This window comes from Chrysemys picta, chromosome 7 (genome assembly GCF_011386835.1).
Source record: "Chrysemys picta bellii isolate R12L10 chromosome 7, ASM1138683v2, whole genome shotgun sequence".
NCBI lineage: Eukaryota > Metazoa > Chordata > Testudines > Emydidae > Chrysemys > Chrysemys picta.
The window spans coordinates 125,216,164-125,236,466 of NC_088797.1; the positions used below are offsets into that span (position 1 = coordinate 125,216,164).

The window sequence follows — 20,303 nt, forward strand, 5'->3', positions numbered from 1 at the left end:
AATATGGGCAGGGCTAAGTTACCAGGACCAGGAGATCTTTCTTATCGGGCTCCCTGAACACAGTCTGAATTGGCCTCTTAGCCAAGACATCTGCGTGGGAGCGGAAGAGGGGCTCTTCTAGCTGCGTTATTATAGATCGGTGGGCAAGCTGCATATGCCACAAGGGATGGGGATGAACGGCCAGCACACATGGTTGTCCTTCCACCTGAGACGGCAGGTTGGGGTAAAGCAGGAACCCGTTGGGCCTGGTTAGTCAGCGTGTGATTCACTCCTCACCTGGGACATGTTCACGCTGACTCACCCGCCTACCACTAAGCGGCCGCTTTGCCAGAAGAGCGCTTGGTATGAGAACAAGCAGGCGCTGGGGCCTGATTTTTGGAGGTGCCAAGCACCCCGCAAGGTGTCCTAGAGGCCAAGTTCAGCAAGATGGGACCGGATACTTGTATGGACAACGAGGGATAGAAAACCTCGTGCTGCGGTGTTTCAGCTGATCTTTATCGATCAGGGTTAGGATGAGATCTTCATTGGGGGCAGCGCATCCCACATCCTCCTACCATGGGGTCCTTCCTCCAAAGCGTCGGAGACGGGCTCCACCCCTCTGAACGCAGGGCCGCCCTTTCGCACCCAGCCCGGGGCCTCGCCCCCCGTTCCAGGGCTGTTGGTGCTGAAGTATTTTTGTTTTAAATACAGCTGCAGCCTTGCGTGTTTACAGCCGGCGATAAACAATGGGACAAAGGCTCTGTGTGTATGTGTGTGTCCCAGCGATGGAGGCCGGGCAAAGTCCCGGGCAGGAAACCCCCAGCCCTCTGCAGATCCTGTCTGCAACTGACCGACCACAACTCGTGCTCAGAGGCAGCAGGGCACGGAGTTCTTAAAGGGACCCCATCCCTGCTAGTCATCTTGACATTATATATATATATAGCTGTCTCCTGCCTGCAGTGCAAGGGAAAGGAAGAGGGGTCTGTGTGTATGTGGGGGATGGAGAGCAGCTTGATTGATACACTCGGGTTTTCAGAGGATGGGGAGCAGGGGCGGGAGGGGAGTATTTAGGAGAGGGGAGGGGTGAAATCTTTCTCCCTGCTGCATTTGGGGCTTTGATGACCGCCCCTAAAGGCCACAACAACCCATCTCGGGCCCAGTGGCTAGGGAGGGAAATTGTATTTGCTGCTTCGAGGCATCCAAGGCCCCCGACCCGCTGCTTTCCCTGGGCTTCTACCCTGCAAGCTTCCCCCCACCCCACTCCAGTGCGTCTCCCTTCTGCGCCCCCCAGACTCCATCTCTCCATGGCCACCCCGCCCTACTCTCCCCTGAAATACCTTTTATCTGAGGGGCCCCCCACTTCTTGCCCCTAGGCCTCCTTTTCCCTAGAGCTCCCTTCCCCCATGCAGGGCCCCCCCACCCGAGTGCTCTGCCCTGCCAGCCAGCCTCTATTTCCCCACTCCAGCTGGCACCCTGGGGCCCCCCCATCCCAAAGGGGCCACCTTCGGTTCACCTCCTGTCCCCGCCCCCCACAGCAGAAGGTGGGCTCCGAGAGGGAAGGCTGGAGCGGGGGGTTCCTCTCCGCTGAGCCATCCACTGGGAGCTGTAGGGAAGGAATGGGCCAGGGGTGGGTTATCCGTCCCCACCCCAGCCCGGTTAAGCCCTTGCAAAAACAATCGGGCGATTCGGAGCTGGAGCAGGGAGGCGGTTTACAGGCCAGTTTTCGGGGGATTATTTTCAGCCATGCAGCTGTTCAGAAACTGTCCTGGGAATCCAGAATCGCCACTGATTGCTCACGGTTCCTAGGTAGCTGCACAGCACCGGAGCAGAGCACAGGGAATGAAGTCAGCGCCAGCTCTCCCCACCCTCCGGCTCGGCTGGGGCCTGTCCTTCACTCCCCCCTCCTGCCCATGGAGGCAGCACACAGGCTCTGCTCCTGTGGCTGGAGATTCGCCGGGCCAGGAGCTGGGCTTTGCTTCAGACCCGTGTCTGAACCAGTGTCGGATGACCTGCCAGGGTTGTGTCAGGGACTGGGGCGTGGGCAGTCACGCCTAGTGGCTGGAGCTGGAGTCAGTAGCCAGGAATCGGAGCCCAGGAGTCAGAGCTGGAGTCAGTAGCCAGGAATCGGAGCTGGAGGCAGTAGCCAGATGCCGGAGCCAAAGGTCAGGACCGGGTTACCTGGAGCACGGCAAGGCAGGGATAATGCTGATGTCCCGGCAGCAGCAAGGCTGGGAACAAGCAGGTGCAGCAGCCATCACTGCTGCTGGCCTAAGAGCTGGCCGGGTGGCGTAGCCGGCCAGGCGGCTTTCTGCAGGCCAGCTGTGCTGTGTAGGTGGCCCGGAGGCTGGCTCTGGTGCAGGTCCAGCTTCCTGACAAGCTGGGACGGGGCTGGGAGAAGCAACCCAGCCTCTGGAGGAGTCTGTGCACCCCGTGGGCTGGTCTCACCACAAGGGGCTCCCGTAGCATTTCTGTGCCTGGGAGCCAGGGCCAGGCAGTGAAGCCGGCACCCGAAGAGGGGTGGAGACGGCAGCCTGAGAATCCCCCCGCACGGGGTCCTCCGCGGCTCTGCGCTGGCATGGGGGGGGGTGTCTCAGCAGTGCACTGTTTGCTGTTCCCAGGGCCTCCTAGGAACTCCCTCCATGCTAAGAACAGGCCAGCCAGGCGAAGGGGCTGGGACCCCTGGTTTGCTGCTTGTTCCTTGGCTGGGCTCATCTTTCCTTTCTCCCTAGCCTTAGTCAAACGCAGACCTGGCCTGAGGCAAGAATTGCAGCCTGGGTAGAAAGTCCCCTGAAACTCCCCTGCCCAGGTATCGGGATTAAAGCGCAGCAGCTGGGCCGTCTGGAGGAGCTCACCCAGCCACTGCCTGGGCTGCATCCGTTCTGGGGAAAACACCGGACTTCAGCCCCCAGGGCTGCTGAGCCGGTACCTTGCCCCACAGCAGTCCCTTCGATGGAACCTCAGACAAGATCCAGCATGGGCACCAGGCGGATGGACAAACCACCTTTGCCTTGCAGAAGACATTCGAGGCCTACCTGGAGGAGAACCACCTTGAGAATGCAACCCCTGCCAGGCCCAATACTAGGGTGAGGGGCACACTATCAATGCCCAGGGCCAGATCCGCTGGTGGGGTAAAGATGTGCAGCGTGAATACACAGGATGTGTGCATTAGCCGGGAGTGCCCCAACCAGCAGTGAAAGCGACCCCTTGCCGTGGGCTATGGGGGTACCGAAATTAGAACCTTTTCTCTGCATGGACATTGACTGGACTAGTGCCCCATGGGGACTGTCTTATAGAATTAGTCACTTTGAGTCCAGAACAGCGTAGCTCCCCCGGGAGCTATTCCAGTCAACTTCCCCATGTAGACAAGTCCCGAGTCAGACCTCAGTTTCCAAGACTGAGGGGGACAAAACCAGCTGTGACGTGAGAGGCATCGCCCCTTCCTCACTCGCCATTGCTTTTCCAGTCGCTCTTTTCTTTTGCTTCTGCCTCTTGGTTTCTCTCCCCGTGATCATGGCTGAATGTATAAGCTACAGGACACATGCTGTGCGCTACAACCCAAAGCTTCCTTACTTTCCTGACGCAGCCAGGCCAGCAGGAGCTGCAGCCACTGTCCTTCCCTGGGCTTGTAGCCTCCCTTTTAAAGCAGCAGAGATCCTACTGAGCATGCCCAGTGGATTTCCCATGGGGACTGCCGCTAGGAGGCGGGGCTTTGCAAGGAGGCGGAGCTGGAGCCCTATAAGTACAGGTCTTCTCCATCAGAAGCAAGGTGGGGGTGATCCTGAAAGGTGATAATGAGCAGTGCTTAATTTGCAATGGAAGAAGTGCTGTAGGGTTACCATATGTCCGGTTTTTCCCGGACATGTCCGGCTTTTCGGCACTCAAACCCCCGTCCGGGGGGAATTGCCAAAAAGCCGAACATGTCCGGGAAAATGCCGGCCGGGCACTTCCCCTCCCGTGGCTGCTCTGCTCCTCCCCTGCCTCTTCGGCTCTGTTTAAGAGCCGAGCTGCCCGACCGCTATGGGCTTCAGGCAGCCCCCTTGCCTCTGGACCCCAGCTGCCGGCCGGGCACTTCCCCTCCCGGGTTCCGGCGGCGCAGGGTCCGGAGGCATGGGGGCTGCCCAAAGCTGGTAGCGCTCGGGCAGCTCGGCTCTTAAACAGAGCCGAAGAGTCAGGGGAGGAGCAGAGCCTCCGGCCGCGGCGGCTCTGCTCCTCCCCTGACTCTTCGGCTCTGTTTAAGAGCCAAGCGCTACCGGCTTCGGGCAGCCCCTGTGCCTCCGGACCCTGCGCCACCGGAGCCCGGGAGGGGAAGTGCCCTGCCGGGGGCGCAGGGTCCAGAGGCATAGGGGCTGCCTGAAACCCAAGCGCTACCGGCTTCACGGTTTGCCGGGCAGCCTCCAGACCCTGCGCCCCCAGCCGGCGCTTCCCCTCCCAGGCTCCAGCTGTGCTGGGGAAGCGCCGGCCGGGGGCGCAGGGTCTGGGGGCTGCCTGGCAAACCGTGAAGCCAGTAGCGCTCGGGCAGCCCTTTTCGCGTGGCTGGAAGTGGGAGGGAGGAGGGGGCAGAGTTAGGGCGGGGAAGGGGCGGAGTTGGGGAGGGGCTGTGGGGGGGGAGGGGCGGGGCCAGGGCCCGAGGAGGGTCCTCTTTTTTTATTTGTTAAATGTGGTAACCCTAAGTGCTGGAGCTGAAGCAATTTTTTTTTTTTACTTTCGTAACTGATGTGGCAAGCCCAGAGGTCCCGGGGCTGTGAACTGCCAGGCCTAGCGGTGCTGGGGCATAGCCCTGGCAAGCCCCGGCACAAATGAAGCACCGGTGAGGAGTACTGCTGGGAGCTCAGCACCTTTTAGGATTTGGCTCTATGTAGAGAGCTCAGATGGTTTAGCGATAGATGCGCTATAGAAAGCTTCGCTAGATGATAAAGCTGGTAAAAAAATGAGGGTTTTCCAACCCTCATTGAAAATTTTCAGTGAAAAACTGAAATATTTCCGCTGAAAACTGAAATGTCTCCCTCCCGCTGGGGAACCACATGGGCTCCCTGCTCAGACTACATTTCCCACAATGCACCACCTTCTCCCCACCTGGTGGAGTTCTTGGCTGTGCTGCATCATGGGAGATGTAGTCCAGCTGAGGTGCCTGGCCCATAGAGGGATGTGAAACTACAGGTTGCATGAGGCACCCTGGCAGGAAATATTTTGCTTTTTGGGTATTGGGGCTTGTTGATGAAAAATTGAAGTTCTCGACGGAAAGCAGGCACTTGTCACATGTTTCACTTAGCCGAAAAGCCAGGTCTCCCTTGGGAAACAGTTGAGACAGAAAAATCCTATGATAAGGACTGACTGGGGCAGGCCTTGTTTGGGATTGTTAATTCTGAACACTCGCTACCTCTACACCCAGGAAATTCCCCCAGCCAGACACGCCTGCAGAACAACAAGTCCTTCTTGCAAGGGCTGAGCTGGCCCGAGCTGGGAGGCGAGCAGGGTTGCCAATTTCGGTTGGACGTATTCCCGGAGGTTTCATCGCATGACAATCTTTAATTTCTAGAGACTCCAGAGGGGAGGGATAGCTCAGTGATTTGAGCATTGGCCTGCTAAACCCAGGGTTGTAAGTTCAATCCTTCAAGGAGCCATTTAGAGATCTGGGGCAAAAATCTGTCTGGGGATTGGTCCTGCTTTGAGCAGGGGGTTGGACTAGATGACCTCCTGAGGTCCCTTCCAACCCTGATATTCTATGAATCCTAGAGTGTTGGCAACTCTAGATGCGAGTGCCCTGGGAAGGCTGCGGAATTCTTCTCTGCCTCTAAAACGGTACCCCGGCCTCGGTGGGGTGGCTTTTCCCAGGCCCCGAATGCCCCTCTCTCACTCTGTGATGGCCCTGCTTGGGGAGGAAGGGCCACAGCCTTCTCCACATTCGTGATTTTGTGCCTACGCTCGTACCTGTGGCTGGCGCCGCCTCCCTCGAGGAGAGGGTTCGCATTTGCCTCAGCTAACAGCGCTAGAGATCCAGCGCGGGGCATCTCAACTGAAAGGGCATCAGCTGCCCAGAAATCAAGAGGAAATAATAAAACCAAAAAGGTGTCCAGCTGGCTCCGTGCTGCTATGGAAAAACAGGCCCTGAACTCGAGTCACAGAGGGAGAGTTTACTGTGCAGAAGGCCTTTGTCTTACCTCTCTGACGGCTGACGCTGTCTTATTCCCAGCCCAGAAGTACTGCGGAGGGGCAAGGCTTGTGCTTTCGGGGCATGAGCCAAACCTCACTGCGGTTCCTGGGAGTTTTTCCATTGATTTCAATGGACTCTGACTCTGGCCTTTTGTGCTAGAGGTCCCCGTCCCCGGCTCGATCCCAACCGATAACTTATGTGGGGCTGGTTAGAGTGTCATTGTGACCTCATAGTCCTGGTGTCCGGCAGCCTTGCTGAGCAAAACTTGTCCGGCAGGAGGGAGTGGCTTAAGCAGACCGTTGTTGATTGTTGGAGCAGGGGTGGCTCAGGAACCAGACAAGGCCCCTCTGATGTATTGATCCAACCCCCACCCCGCTCTCCTGCAACCTCCCCTGCAATCAGTCCAGGTGCCAGCTTAAAGCACCAAGACAGAGTCGCTCCCTGTGCGCCGAGCTGACTGCATAGTGAAACTGACCACGCTCCCGGGTCGGATTCTCTTTGCAGGTGCAGCTGCTTGGGCGAAAGGGCTTGACGCAGGAGGCTTTGTAGGCAGTGACGGATGAAAGGAAAGGAAATGAACTAAGATCGCCTAGGGAACAAGAGCAGGCGCTGTCCCTGCTGCTCAGCGTTCGAGCATAAAACGGGAGCGAGCCACAGGGCAAATGTCCCGAGTTACACACACAGCTCTGCCAGCTAAGCAGGACGGGTTCCTCCCTGCCCGTGACCTTGGGCCTCGGTCCCCTTCCCGCCACTCCAGCCTGCTGCCCACCTGCCTCCCCTACAACCCCTGTATGTTCCCTAGTTCTTCACGTGCAGCCAGACCAGAAGCCCAGGTGAACGGCTTCCCAGGCTGCCGGCAGGCAGATGGACGGACAGGCGGACACGCCAGGCAGATCCGTGCTCCAAAGTGGCTTTGTTTCCTGGGCTGTGGTTTGACGCTGAAGGGCCTGTGCTGCGGGCCAGCACTTTCCCCCACTCCAAGTCGCCACCAACATCCCCCTGCCTGAGACAGATCCCTCGTTGTCTGACCAAGGGGCTCGGGCAGCGTAAGAACGGACGTTGTGACTGCAGCATTGCCACCTGCTCCTTAAGACCCTCCTGTGTCCTGGTGCGTACATGCGTGGGTTGCACTGAAATGGGAGGCGTGCTGGGCCCGCCCATATGCCAGTGGGGGTTTAGCTCTCCTGGGCTGATCCCGGGACAGAAATCATTGTGTTCTGGCAGGTTTGGGCTGTGCTAAAGGGTTGGACGTTCCCCAGGCTGCATGGCAGAAGAGCACACGGAGGGGATGGAGGTAGGTTGGTCCTCAGATGAGGCTCACAGCAGTAGGAGAGGATCTGGCTTGAAGGGTCTGGAGCGATGAGGGACCCAGTGGTGGGATCAGATTTTTCCCGGCTCTCACAAGGACAGGCAGGCTCCGAACCGCGCCAAACACCCTGGCTGCAATGGCACAACTCCAGCAATGTCACTGCAGTCTTCCCCCCGATTGCAACTTCCATGACATCCGGGGGAGTTGGAGGTTCAGGATCTAGCTACGGTGCAATCGGGGTGAAGACTGCAGCTCTACCTGGGCTAAAGACAGTGAAAATGGGGGCAGCTTTAGCAGAAGCCGGCCCCGAATGGTGGGTACCTACCTGAGGTCCTAGTCTCCACGCCACTGCATCTTCACCGCTCTAGCGAGCCATGCTAGCTGGCATATGCCTACGGGCACTGCAGTCACCCCTCTGGCTGCAATGTAGAAATGCCCCGAGCCACGTTCTCTGCTCCCGTCACGCTGCTTTTACCCTGCCTTGGCCTAGAAATGGCCCCAAAGCAGAACGCCACGGAAGAGCCCCCTTTGAGCTTTCGAGCCGTCCAGCTCAGGGTCCAGCTGGAGTTGGGCTTTGAGCACTTTCTCTCAATGCAATAGTTCCGCCTAGATTGCCAAGCAGCTCGGCCTTCCTCCCCCGAGTTGTGCTCATCCGGGCCCTTTGCTCCGCCTGAGCTAGGGGGAGGGATAGCTCAGTGGTGTGAGTTCAATCCTTGAGGGGGCCACTTAGGGATCTGGGGCAAAAAATCAGTACTTGACCCTGCTAGTGAAAGCAGGGGGCTGGACGCGATGACCTTTCAGGGTCCCTTCCAGCTCTGTGAGATAGGTAGATCTCCATATATCATGAAAAGGCAGCGGGGGCTGGGGAGGAAGGCCAGCAGCTGAGAGGCAGCGCATCAGAAGTGCTGACGGAGCCAGTTCCTGGGCCACGCTTCGCAGGTGAGGCTGGCTCATTCCACAGCACGCAGTGATGACAATGCAGCACAATAACCTTGCAACAGTGACGCAGAGGACTTCAGCCGCAGGAGCAGCAGCCACCTTGGGGGTGTGGAACAGCTCCGAGAGCCAGCGACGGGTAGAACAGAGAGGACGGGCTCGCGTGCAGGAATGACTGTCCCATTCCACTCCAGATGTGGCTGCATTTCCATGGGGATCGCTTTACACAAAGGGCCAGATTCCGATCTGATTCACACCAGCAGCTCCCTTGCCCTGAATGGCGTTGCTCCTGATTTACACCAGCATGAGTGAGAGCAGAAGCGGGCGCGGGGGCTGCAAAGCAATGGGATTCTTCCGGGCTCTGGTGTTAATGACTGGCCATATTTCGAGCCACCCCAGAGGTGATTGCATTTCAGCCGGGGGTGAGTGAACTCCCTATATAGAGACTGTAAAGCAATGAGCGTCTTCTGTGCTAGACACGTGTTAATAACAACAGAACCGGCTTTAAAAAAATCCTCTCTCTGGCTGCAGTGTAATGGACTGTCGGATTCTCTGAGGCAGGCCAGTACAAGCCAAAGGGCATCCATCTGCAAAGGGACTGACAGATTTTCCATTTTAAAACAGACCTCAGCCTAGCTGTGCTTCAACCCCCCTGTTAAAAGAACCTGCGTGGTGCCTGGTCTGACATGCCGGGAATTCTGTTCTCACGGGGGCGGGGAGTGGGGGGGGGGGGGCAGTTCATTGCAAGACACTGTTGTGGCCTCTCCTCCCTCCGGCCCCAAGAGCCGGCCTGCATGGACAGTGCATGGGAACAGGGTGATGATGTCAGGTTTCAAGGCAGCTTGGAGCTGCGTGGGCCTCGCTGCGTGGTAAGAGATGCCAGGCCGCTGGCTGGGAAGGGAGGGGGCAAGGCAGGAAGGAAGGTCCCGTCAGCCTCCGTCCCGGCACCCAGCCACAAGGCAGGCTGCTCTGAGCGTGCAGGCAGGATATCGCACGGCCGACTCCACACGTGAGTCACATCCTACCACACCAGGTTTGCTTCATTCCTGCTGCAGAGGAGGTCACCGGGGCTATGACTACACCATGAAAACTCTGCCATCCTAGGCCCCTAGCGGCAAGGCAGCGTACGTTGACAGAAGGGGTTTTCTGCTGCCGGTGTAGGAGCACCAATCCCCAGCCAACCTTAACTCTGCCCACCAAAGCCCTCTTCTGGCTGTGTCCGCACTGGGATGTGATAGCTATGAGGGGGTCAGGGGAGTGGTTTTATCACCCACCCCGACAGGCCATGACAGTGTCACTCCAGACCAAGCCTAGATCACTAACCAGCTTCTGTCCCGTTGTGTCTGTCCTTTCCAGGCGTAGCTGTGTGATCGGCTAAGTCTTTCCTCCCAGCGCGAGAGGATGGCCCCGAAAGCATTGCGGCGGGTGAGAGGCACCTGTAACCTCACTGCCCGCAGCAGGATGGGATGGGACAGCACTGATGGGACCATGGCTGTGGGCGGAGGAGGCCTGGGCAGACCCTGTTGTGTGGGGATAAATACTGTCACGTAGACGCACTGAACTGGGGTAGTGGAAGCTGGTCGGACGAACGCGTCCGTCAGTCCCTACGTAGCCCGGACAGGCGCCTTGGAGACGGCTGATGCAAGGACGCCCCTAGATCAGCCTCACACCCAGTTTGGATTTCCGCTCCTTCCCCCCCAGGCCCCGTCTGCACGCCAGCTTTTCACCGGGACTGTGATCCCTTGGGAGACGTGGGTGCTCCAGCCACGCTTTGCTTCCCAACAGGGCGAATACGAACCACCAGCTAGCTGTGCCCAAGACTGCCACATGGCGGTCTTCCTGGAGTCATAGCGCTGTAGGGAGGTGACCCCCAACCACCTGTCTATGCCGGGGAGGCCCGGGGTGTCCGTCCATCCAGCTGTCTGTGAGCTAAGGTGTCCCAGGGGGCACTGCTCCACGCAGCACTGCACACCCCCATGGCATTCTGTGCCCTGCAGGATGGGAGAGCTGCCCCGATGGTCCCAGGCTGCCAGGACAAACAGGCAGCATGGCTAATGGGAAAAGCAGCTGTGGTAGCCAGGGCAGATGAGTTGGTCACAAGTGGTTACCAAACTCTGTCCTCACGGCTGGGCAGAAATGTTTGGGGCGTAGATTTTAATGACCAGAAGGGTCCATTATAACCATCTCGTCTGACACCTTATTTCCAGTTTGAATTGATCTAGCTTCAACTTCCCACTGTTGGAGCTTGTTTGTACACGAGCATATTCAATCATGTTCATTAACATGCAACAAAACAGGACTCGGGGAGACAGACCCGCGGTCCAAATGCAAAAGGGAATGTAAACAGCAGCGCTGCCGGGATTCGACGTTGACACTCACCGGGGTCATTACTAGCGAAAGGAAGGAGTGATGGACAATATTTTTAATTGGCTGTGTCTATTTAACCTGTTAGCAGGGTTCCCTGCTGCGCCTTTTCCCACTTCAAAAAATGACTCTCTCCGAGACAGATCTCTAGACTATTGCCGCTCCTGGATGCCTGACATCGCCTTTGTAGAGAACCGTCACAGATCAACCACCCTACCCGCTCCCCGCAAAAACCCCACCTCTCTATAGTTCTCTGCATACGGACTTTAAAGAAACGCATGGAAACTTGTGACCTGCTGCAAAAAAGAGAAAGGGGGGAAAAACAGCTATTTTAGAAGAGAGAAACTGAGGCAGAGAGGTGAAATTCCTTGGCTGAGGTCACCTAGGGAGTCAAAGGCCAGGGCAGGTCACAATCTCTGTGCCTCAGTTTCTTCAACTGTAAAATGGGAAGAATGCTCCTGTAGCAAATCCACAGTGGCTTAGAACGTCCTGGGGGTTTCCGTGCTGTACCCCAACGTCACCCAGAATGTCAGGGAAAAATCTCTCCTCCAAAAGCACAGGACTGTACAGGTTGTGCTAAAAGAGAACTCCCATCAGCAGTTTTCAGTACAGGGCCTATGACACAGAGCTCAGCAGGGCTGATTGCAGCCACCAGAGGGCAGCGGAGCCCAGACACACTGGGCAACGTACTGCAATACAAACTCGCATTTTAGTTTCCTCGCATTAGCTATTTGGCTAGTGAGGGATGCGAAGCTGCTCCTTTAAACCCCCCACGAGTTTTGGACCCACGCCCTGTTCAGCCTGGCTGATGAGGCTTCCAAGAGGTATCATGATGCGTCCCTAACCCACAGGCTGGCAACAAACGCTTGCCGAGGACACCAGCCGGATGGGGCAGGTTTGCATGACAGAAACACTTTGCAGCTGCCAGCAGCAAACTGCCTGCAGCCGGGCGCCTTCTGGTCCATATGGGACTGTGCCATTGCACGGGCGTCTCAGCCCAGAGCCGGAGACGCGCTCAACACATGAGGGACAGATGTTGGAGGAAAGGAAGGTGGGGGAGGACAGAGCAATGACGTAATGGGGCGGGGAAGAGGGAGGAAATCTAGGGCTAGGCCCTGCTGCCCTCAAAGCCAAAGGCTCAAGTCCCAGCTGACTTCAAACAGGAACAAGGACAAGCCTTCCCTGCACAGTAGGACTAATTCCTGCTCCAACCGGATAGGAATGAAACAGCAATTGAGGTATCCTCCCCTCCCCCTTCCCAGTACACCAGCTCCCTGTGGTGGGGGAAAGTAAAGGGTTCTCTTTCCGTGCCTCCATCCCACTTGCCCCTCCGGCGTAAACAGACATGCTGAGCTGAGTAAAGCAAGGACTGGACCCTCTGTAGCGGATTCAGACAAGTCCTTAAGCGCCTGCGTTGCTGTATTCCCTGTTGAGCAAAGCCCTTCCCCGGGGATCTCTTTGGGGGCAGAGACGGCCGCTTTGTTCTGTATGTTTCGCTGGATCGGGGCCGAAATGAGGAACGACCACTGCATTTCGCACTGCGTGAGAGAGAGGGACCACTTCGGCTCCCAAACCCCGTTCTGCGGAGGGGGGAGCTGCGCCACGGCCCGCTGGGACATCCCGGGAGAACCCAGTGGCGCGATCGGTCTCTCGTCAAAGCCGAAGAGGGTACGTCTACATGGCCCTGGGTCTCCGAGCCTGGGTCAACGGACTTGGCTGGATCCCAGGCTCGGAGACCCAGTCCCCTGGGTCCTTTATTGCAGCGTAGACAGACACTGAGAGTTTAGCCCTTGGGTCCAGTGGATAATGCAATCGGCTGGGACTCAGGAGATCTGGGTTCCACCCCTGGCTCTGCCGGTGCCCTTGGGCAAATCGGTTCCCTTCCCACCCTTCTTGTGTATTTGGGATATGAGTTTTTCTGGGCAGGGGCTGATTCTCACTAAGGGTCTGTACAGCACCTAACACAACCGGGCCTCTCGGTGCTGCTGTAATAGACAGAATTACTTCTGTAGGAGCATGGGAGCAGGCCCCAGCCCTCTGCGAGCGCCAGTCCTCCACTAAGCCACGCCAGCCTGCGAACCTTGGCCTCTTGGGAACCAGAGGGAAAGGAGAAAGGGCCAGGCGGGGGGGAGGATAGAGCCAGAGGAGGGGACACGCTGAACGAGGGGGGACAGAAAATACCTTTATTCCATGTCTACATGTTCAAATGCAACGGGGAAGAGAAGAACGCAAACCCCAGTGGGATCTGATCCCTTTGTACGTCTTGCCCTGGCCCCCTGCTCCGTTGGTACACTCATGCCTACGCAGCGCCTGCGTGAGGATCTTTCTGCACCCCATGCGCCTGTCGGTAGCCAGTGGGGAGAAGCAGCAGTGCGTCACGTTTGCACACGGCAGGTCGGGAAATAAAGGCCGCAGCTGCAGTTCCTGTCCCGATACCGTTTGTGACCAGCCAGGAGCCGGCGCGGATTGAGGGCCATGCACAGGCAGCGTGGATCAAAGAGGGGCCCAAATGGGAACTCCAGGGCCAAACACACCCAGGCGTTGACTCTGGTTCTGTTTGCGCCAGAGCAGCCAATGCCGAGACCCTGGGTTCTGCAGTGCTAGCCTAGACTACCCTGCCTGTTCTCCTAGCCCGCAGCCCTCCGCCGGCTAACACGGGACGCTGTCACCAGTTCAGGAACCACAAATGTTCCTGGACCTCAGAGCCTCCCTCCCACTCACTGGTGGCTGAAGCCAAAACATCGGCTGAGCTCAATGAAAACGTCCCTCCAGGAAGGAGTCTGGTGTCCTGACCGGGCCAGGCCAGATGCCACTAACGCCCGTGTAAGTCACGAGCGAGGGCAATGGCGCTAAACCCAGAGTCACCAGCTCAGAGCTGAGCCGGATTTCACCGGCTGCACCTCTCACCTTGCTTCCGCAGCAAAACGGGGGAGTTCGGTGGTTTGTGGAAGTCAACTCTCTCCGTTCTGCCCCCACAGCTTCCAGGTTGGCTGGCCTAAGTACGGGCTACGCTATAAAAAGCAGAGACGTGAAACGCCCACCCATCCCTGGGACCTAAATCTCTCGGTCCAGACTCGCTCCGGGCCCATTAGTTGGCCACAAACTGATGTGCAATCCAGCCCCGGATGTGCCCGGGGTGGCTCTGAACTGTATCCATATGGGGTTCACTGCTACGTGATAAAGGCAAGCAGATCCTTACAAACACTGTAGCCAACAAGATTTCACTCTAGTTCCTCGGGACGGCAATCTCTGTCCTGTCCCCATCCCCCAAGAACCTTGCTTGGTCACAGCTTTTAGAACATTACAGCCCAATTACGGTTCTCACACAGCACCCCAGGGGACTGGGTTATATTGACAAGAAAACGGGCCTGATTCGAATCTCGCGCTCCATCAGCGAGAATCAGGAGTAATTACACTTTACGTCGCTGGGTAGAACCAGCATGAGGGCCTGGTTCCGCACGCACTTATTACCTGGAGTAGCCCCTACGACCGGGTGTAGCCCCACTGAAGTCAAAGGGCTGCCCTCACTGCTCTGCCAGGCATGGTCACGTACTCCTCCCAGAGTGAATGTGAAACGCGACCAGATCAGAACAAGGGATGGCACCCATTCAGCACCCATAGGAAGTCATATCAACAGGACTTAAGCATGCGTTCAAGTGTTCTGCTGAATTAGGAGCAAAAGGCCGACACAAGGGGGCTGAATCGCCGCTCCCTCCAGCACAAATGAAGAGCGACTCTGCTCCAGTCAATGGATTGACACCACGGCAAAACTAGAGTAAGATGAAAGGAGAATCGGGTAAAGCGTGCAAAGCAACGGAGAAGCAGGCCAACCGCAACGATCCAAGGCACTGAGCCGCCGCAGAATCGGGCCCGACCCGAGACCAGAATCGGGCCCCTTGATTTTAAAAGGGTTCTTCCAGATTTACATCAGTGTGAGCGGCCCAAAGCCTGCGTGTGTTCCCCCAACCCGGGCACTGCTCATTTAGGTCATTTCCAACCCACCAAACCGGAGAATAGCCTATTTTTAAAATGAAGTCACAGCCTTCTTTTGGAGCAGAGATGGGTCCCTGTTCCCTGGGAGGGGGAGGGGGCGAGGGGGAGGCAGGAGGGGCAGCAAAGCGAGGCATTTGCACTAAGTGATCACATTTATTTGAATATTTTTTTTGTGTTCTAAAATTGGTTACAGAATAAATACCTGTGCCTTATAGCAGGAAGTCCACTTTTTTTTTTTTATACAAAGTGCTTGTTACAGGAAGTTGCATCAGCGATACACGGGAAGGGGCGTGTGCAACTTGGCGACGCTTCCCCCCCCCCCGGAAACTAAAACAGAAATATTTTTTCTTATTTATTCTTTTTTTTTTTTTTTAAAGTTTCTTTTCCCTTTTTTTTTGTTTTTGTTTGTTTGTGCATTAAATCTCCTGCCATTGTGTATTTACAAATCTCCGAAAGAAGGAAAAAAAAATGCCAGGATGCATGATAAGTGGCCTTTCCACACACACACAAAAAAAAGATAAGTCTTGTTTTAAAAAAAAACAAACCCAAAAATCTACAAGTATCGTTTCTTACTGAATCAATGATAGAATTTTTTTTTTTTTTTAAAGGGAAGGAAAAAATAAAAATTAACCAAACCAAAAAGGACCCACAGACACTGAAATAGAAAAGGAGCCACCATCCCTCTAAGTTTTCCAAACCAGAAAAAGTAGTAAGTACGTGTGAAATTCGAAACCAGATGTCTGATTGAAAAACCTCATTCATTTCTTCTCGTTAATTTCGTCCTCATCTTTTTCCAGCGAAGGGAGGAATTTTGAAAAAATTAAATTAAAAACCAATATTAAAAAAAGAGAGAGATGAGAGAAAAGAGCCTCCCAAATTCCGCAGAGGTGGGAAGGAAGAAAATTGGGTGCGATTTAAAAAGAAAGCAAGAAAACTGGATTTTTATCTCCGACTGTGTAATTAACAACACTCTATGGGGAGTCTGATGGTTAACTGGTGACGTAGTGTTTGGTGGAAGGCTGGCCGTAGACTCTATAGAAATCCTGCCGCCCGTGCTGCTGGGATGCGTCAATCCATTCCCTCACGGCAAGTCCGGGAAGCGACTGAGGTACAGCCGGAGCAGGGGGAAGCGGGTGAGAGTACTCCTGCGAAGCGACTGTCCAGGGGAAGTGACCCGACCTGGGGTACGGCTGGTGCCCGCTGTGATTGGACACCGAGGAACAGTAACAGTTATCCACTGAGCACACCAGGATTTTGCGCCCGCCATACTGGGATAGCACAGACTGCTGAGATGACGTGCTATTGGGATAGTGAGACGGGTTGAAGACCGAACCAGAGTGGACTGGCTGCGGGCCACTGGGCAGTCCGACAATGTGCTGCGTGGAGCTACAAGGCACCATGGGTTGTGCGGACTGGCCCTCGCCAGCGGAAGCCCCCTGGCTCATATACTGGCTAGCCACAGTCCCGGACGATGGCTCTAGAAAGCTGCCTTCGGGGAAGGCCGCGGAGTGCTTGCGTTTCTCCGCTCCGGAGTTGCTGACGCTAGGGCACGGGTACATGGGGATGCTCTGTAGGAATGGGACCGGGGTGCTGAAGGGACCTGGATGGGGAGAGAGAAAAGACAAACAGCCAGATCAGAAACCACCGCTGGAATTCAGGAGCCAGAGGCTCCAACTCCGTGGCTGGAGCATCCAAGATAAAAAAAAAAAAGGGGGGGCGGGTGCTCAGCACACACCAGCCACCCACCAATCACCTGTTTGGCAGGCCCTGCTGATCAGCTCCTCCCCCTCAGCACCGCCCACCTGCCGCCAATCAGCTGTTTGGGGGGCCCCACTGATTGGCTCCTCCCCCTCCCCCCAGTGCCTCCCACCCGCCGCCAATCAGCTGTTCAGCAGTGGGCAGGAGGCGCTGAGGAGGAGGGGGACGAGCCGGGGTGGGAGGAGGCAGGGCGGGGCTGTAGCTGTGGGGAAGGGGGCACAGCGCCTCCTAGGGCATTGGTGCGGTACTGACTTGGAAGAGAGAGCACCCCCTACTGAATCACAATTAGCTCTTCTGGCAGCATCTAATAGCCCTTGGTGGTCTCCCAACCAATTCTAGCCTGGCCCATCGCCAGTGGGTGATGCTTTACACAGGGCACCACTGGCACACAACTGCTTCTGGGGTGGAGGCAAGCGGCCAGGCAGATCACTTAACATTCAGCAACAAAGCAGAGAGGAGATTTTGGCCCAGGACACGTGGGCAAACTGCAGCTTCCAGGAAACACTCCAGGGGATCTTAGCTGTTGCCCATGCTGAGCCTTGGATTTGCAGGTCTCACCCAACCAAGACGCTGTCAGGAACTTGGCTTCAGAAGGATGAGCCAATCCAGCTAGACTGGGGCCTCCCGTTCCCAGCAGTCTAGGCAAAATTGAGGCTGGGACCAATAAAGCATCAAGGCCTTTGGGGGAGACCTACCAGGCCATCCTGTCTCCCACCCGAAGCTAGTGGGAAGAGGCAACCCCCACCCCATCTGCTCTCCTGAGCCAGCCCACTAGGAACTGCGGATCCTATCGGTGCCAGTCCCTCCCTGCAGGCAGGAGCTCTCCATCCTGCACAGCCCAGCGAGCGGGGCGGCTGCAGAAACGATCCAAGAGGCAGGCGCTGACGTTCCCGCTGTCCCTTCTCCCTGCAGACTGCAGCCCTGCCATGCTTCAGAGAGGGCGGGCACTGGAATCGGACCCACCGATCACCGCACTCATCCAGAGGGAGGGAGCTAGAGTCTGCCCCCTCGGGCAACCATCCAAAGAGAAGGGATGGAATTTGCCCCCTGCACCGAGGCGATGGCCCACAGGGAAGGAGGAGCTGGAAGCTGGTTTCAGAGCCGTGGTCAAAGCTGTAATTACAAGGCCATGGTCTGGTTCCAGCCCTCCCGAAGCCCGTTCCCAGCCCCGGAGCTGCATTGATGTCGGCCAGCGTACAAGGCGAACCCCGGCTGGGTCTCTTGGAAATGCAGGGCTCCATACACCAGCCAAACATGACCTCACCCTCCTTGCTGAGCTAGGGACGCTCTGCATTAGTAGTGCAGCCATTTGGCAGGGCCTAGGAGCAAGAGGAGGCAGTGGGGGAGGGCGGGCAAGAACCACAGAGCCTGGAGAAGCCAGATCTGGGGCTAGCGCAGTCACCCCAGCGTGTGAAGCACACTCTGCAGTCCCAGGCCGTGATTTCAGGAGCCCCTGCCCGGTGGCGATGCTAGCCACCACGGGCTGTTAATTATCCTGGGAACTAGAGGGAGCCATGGGGTTCGTCTGTGTCCGGCAGCCTCAATACAGAATCCCATCTACATCCGTTAGAGAGGATTTCTGCCTCCTGTTTATCTAAAGGGGCAGAACAGCAGACATTCAGAGAAACACCACTGATTCCAGAGCCATTTGCAGGAGAAAAATCGGACTCAGATTTCTACCTTGTACAGGGCGCCAAGTTCTAGCTGCCCGCGCAGACCTGCAAGCCTCTTGATAACAGAGAGGCAGAGTTATGTCTGCTGACTCACCTTGGCAGCCAGATCAGGTGGGCCCTATTAGCTCCAACCCAGAGCTATGAAAGGAGACAAAGGGAACTCAGGACAGGGATAAAAGGGTCCTGCAGGGACAAACTCTAAGGACAGCCAGTTGAGGTTTCTTTTGCTGTTATTTAAGTTAATGCTAAAGGCAAATGGCAGGAAGGTGCCCAGATACTATGGTGATGGGAACCAGAGATAGACAGAGGTAAATTTAGCCCAGATCCTGTGTGTGTTCTGTGATTGGAACAGGGTGGGAAAGTCACCTGCCTGCATAGCCATTTTCTGTCACTACTTTGGGAGAGCCGGGAGAGTAATTAAAAAGACTAGCATCTATTTAAAAGAATTCACGCCAGTCCCCTTTTGTCTTGGCTGCCGAGCCTGAAATTCACCCGGGCGCAGGCGCAGCGGTTGTGCGTGGGCCCCTGGCACGGAGTTGTGCCGCCTCTTTTGATGGCTAAACCTGCTCGGCCATCAGGGGGCGCCTGGGGAAGCTGGTACAGCCAGCAGCCGTGCACAGCATTTCAGGACAGGAAGTCGCCCGTGAGCAGCTCTCATCACCACTGCCCAATCCTCCATCCTCCCACATGCCTTCCCGCCAGACCCTGTTCATTGTTCTGCGTGCTGGGTTAACTCGACATTAGCCTGGAAGATTCTTGGGTCAGGTGAAGCCCCAGACGTGCCCATGGCACCGTATGGACACAACAAACGACACCACAACCAATGGAAATGGCATGTAGGGAAGCAGAATGCAGTTCTCCAACTGGGCCAGAGCACCGGCGCTATCGTCTGTCCTGGGAAAAGGGCCCAGGGATCCTTAGTGATTGCTTAAACCAGAACTCTCTCATCCCAGTGATCCAGATCATAGTCCCAGGACAACCTGCGCTGGAGACTAGTTCTGCAAGTTGCCTGGTGGACGTAGCAGCCCCAGGGAAGGGCAGCAGAGTGGCAGGGGATGGTTCCTGATGGGTCTGCCGACCTTGCAGACACACAAAATACAGAGGGCCGTTTCCTGCATGTAAACCCCCTTCACGCACAAAGGGCCGGACCTGATCATGGTCACCCCGGCATCAATCCGGAGCAAAGCCACTGGAGTCCCTGTGGCTTTACTGCAGCGACGCAGAGATCAGAGGTCACGAAGGGGTTCTGGGCTGATTTAAACCATCGTGCAATTAACGCACAAGCACTGGTGCGTTCAATCCCCTGCACATTTTTAGCCTGGGGAGTTGCCCTGTTTCCTTTGGTAACCCTGGACGTGCAGAGCAATGGTTTGTCAGCACCATGCTGCAAAGAGCAGATGGACTCCAGCCCTGGGCTAACCCTGCTGACCTCAGAGCAATGACACCGGGGTGGGGTGGGGGGAGGGGAGATCCAGCTTCCTCTCTCCCCGAATGCCACCGGCACCTCGATCTCAGGGCGCAGAGCGCTGCGTGACAAGGCCAATGGTTCAGAGGGACGCCTCACCTTCCAGAAGCTTCCTCAGCTGCTTCTCCTTCTTGGCGATCTCGTTCAGGAAGAGCTTGGAGTTGAGGTGGCCGATCTTGGGAGGCGGCAGGCTGCCGCCCGTGCAGTTCTGGGTCCTTTAGGAACCGGCAAGGAAAGCAAAAGGACTCATGAAAAGCGTCGAGCTTCCCCTCCGCTCCCCTCACCCCCCCACGCTCTGCCCGGCTCCGATCTCTCCCCAAGCCTTTCCCAGGGGCTGACAGCTGCGGAACGTCTGCAATTAGCGCCACTTCAGCCAGGGACGGAAAGGCCTTTCCATCAGCCAGTCCTCTCCTGGGCGCCATTTCCCGGGGCTTTGGCCAGCCCAGTTTTAAAAGGGCCCCGGGGTGCGAATCCCCCAACCCCCATGCGCTATTTCCCTTAGGAGACGCCCCCGTAGCTGGACGTGGCACAGGCAAGAAGTCGCTCCTGATATCCAGCCTGCGTTTCCTTTCCATTCAGCCCATTAGCCCCAGTTAGATCCTGGGTACCATCCGACACTGGCCCCCTCCCTTCTGGGGGTCTTATGCCCTGTGATCACGGCCCCCCATTCCCAGC

At 56.6% G+C, this 20,303-nt stretch overlaps 1 protein-coding gene across 1 annotated transcript in view; it reads right to left on the minus strand.

The window, feature by feature from the left end:
- Window positions 1–15,671: 15,671 nt before the first annotated feature.
- The window catches only part of TRIM8 (tripartite motif containing 8), a 53,114-nt gene continuing 48,482 nt past the window's right edge, over window positions 15,672–20,303 (minus strand). The window contains exons 5-6 of the mRNA XM_065552636.1: window positions 19,728–19,843; window positions 15,672–16,332 (exon numbers count right to left, since the gene is read on the minus strand). Of these exons, the coding sequence (XP_065408708.1) occupies window positions 15,722–16,332; window positions 19,728–19,843 (727 nt within the window). The 3' untranslated portion in view covers window positions 15,672–15,721. The remainder of the gene's footprint in view (window positions 16,333–19,727; window positions 19,844–20,303) is intronic.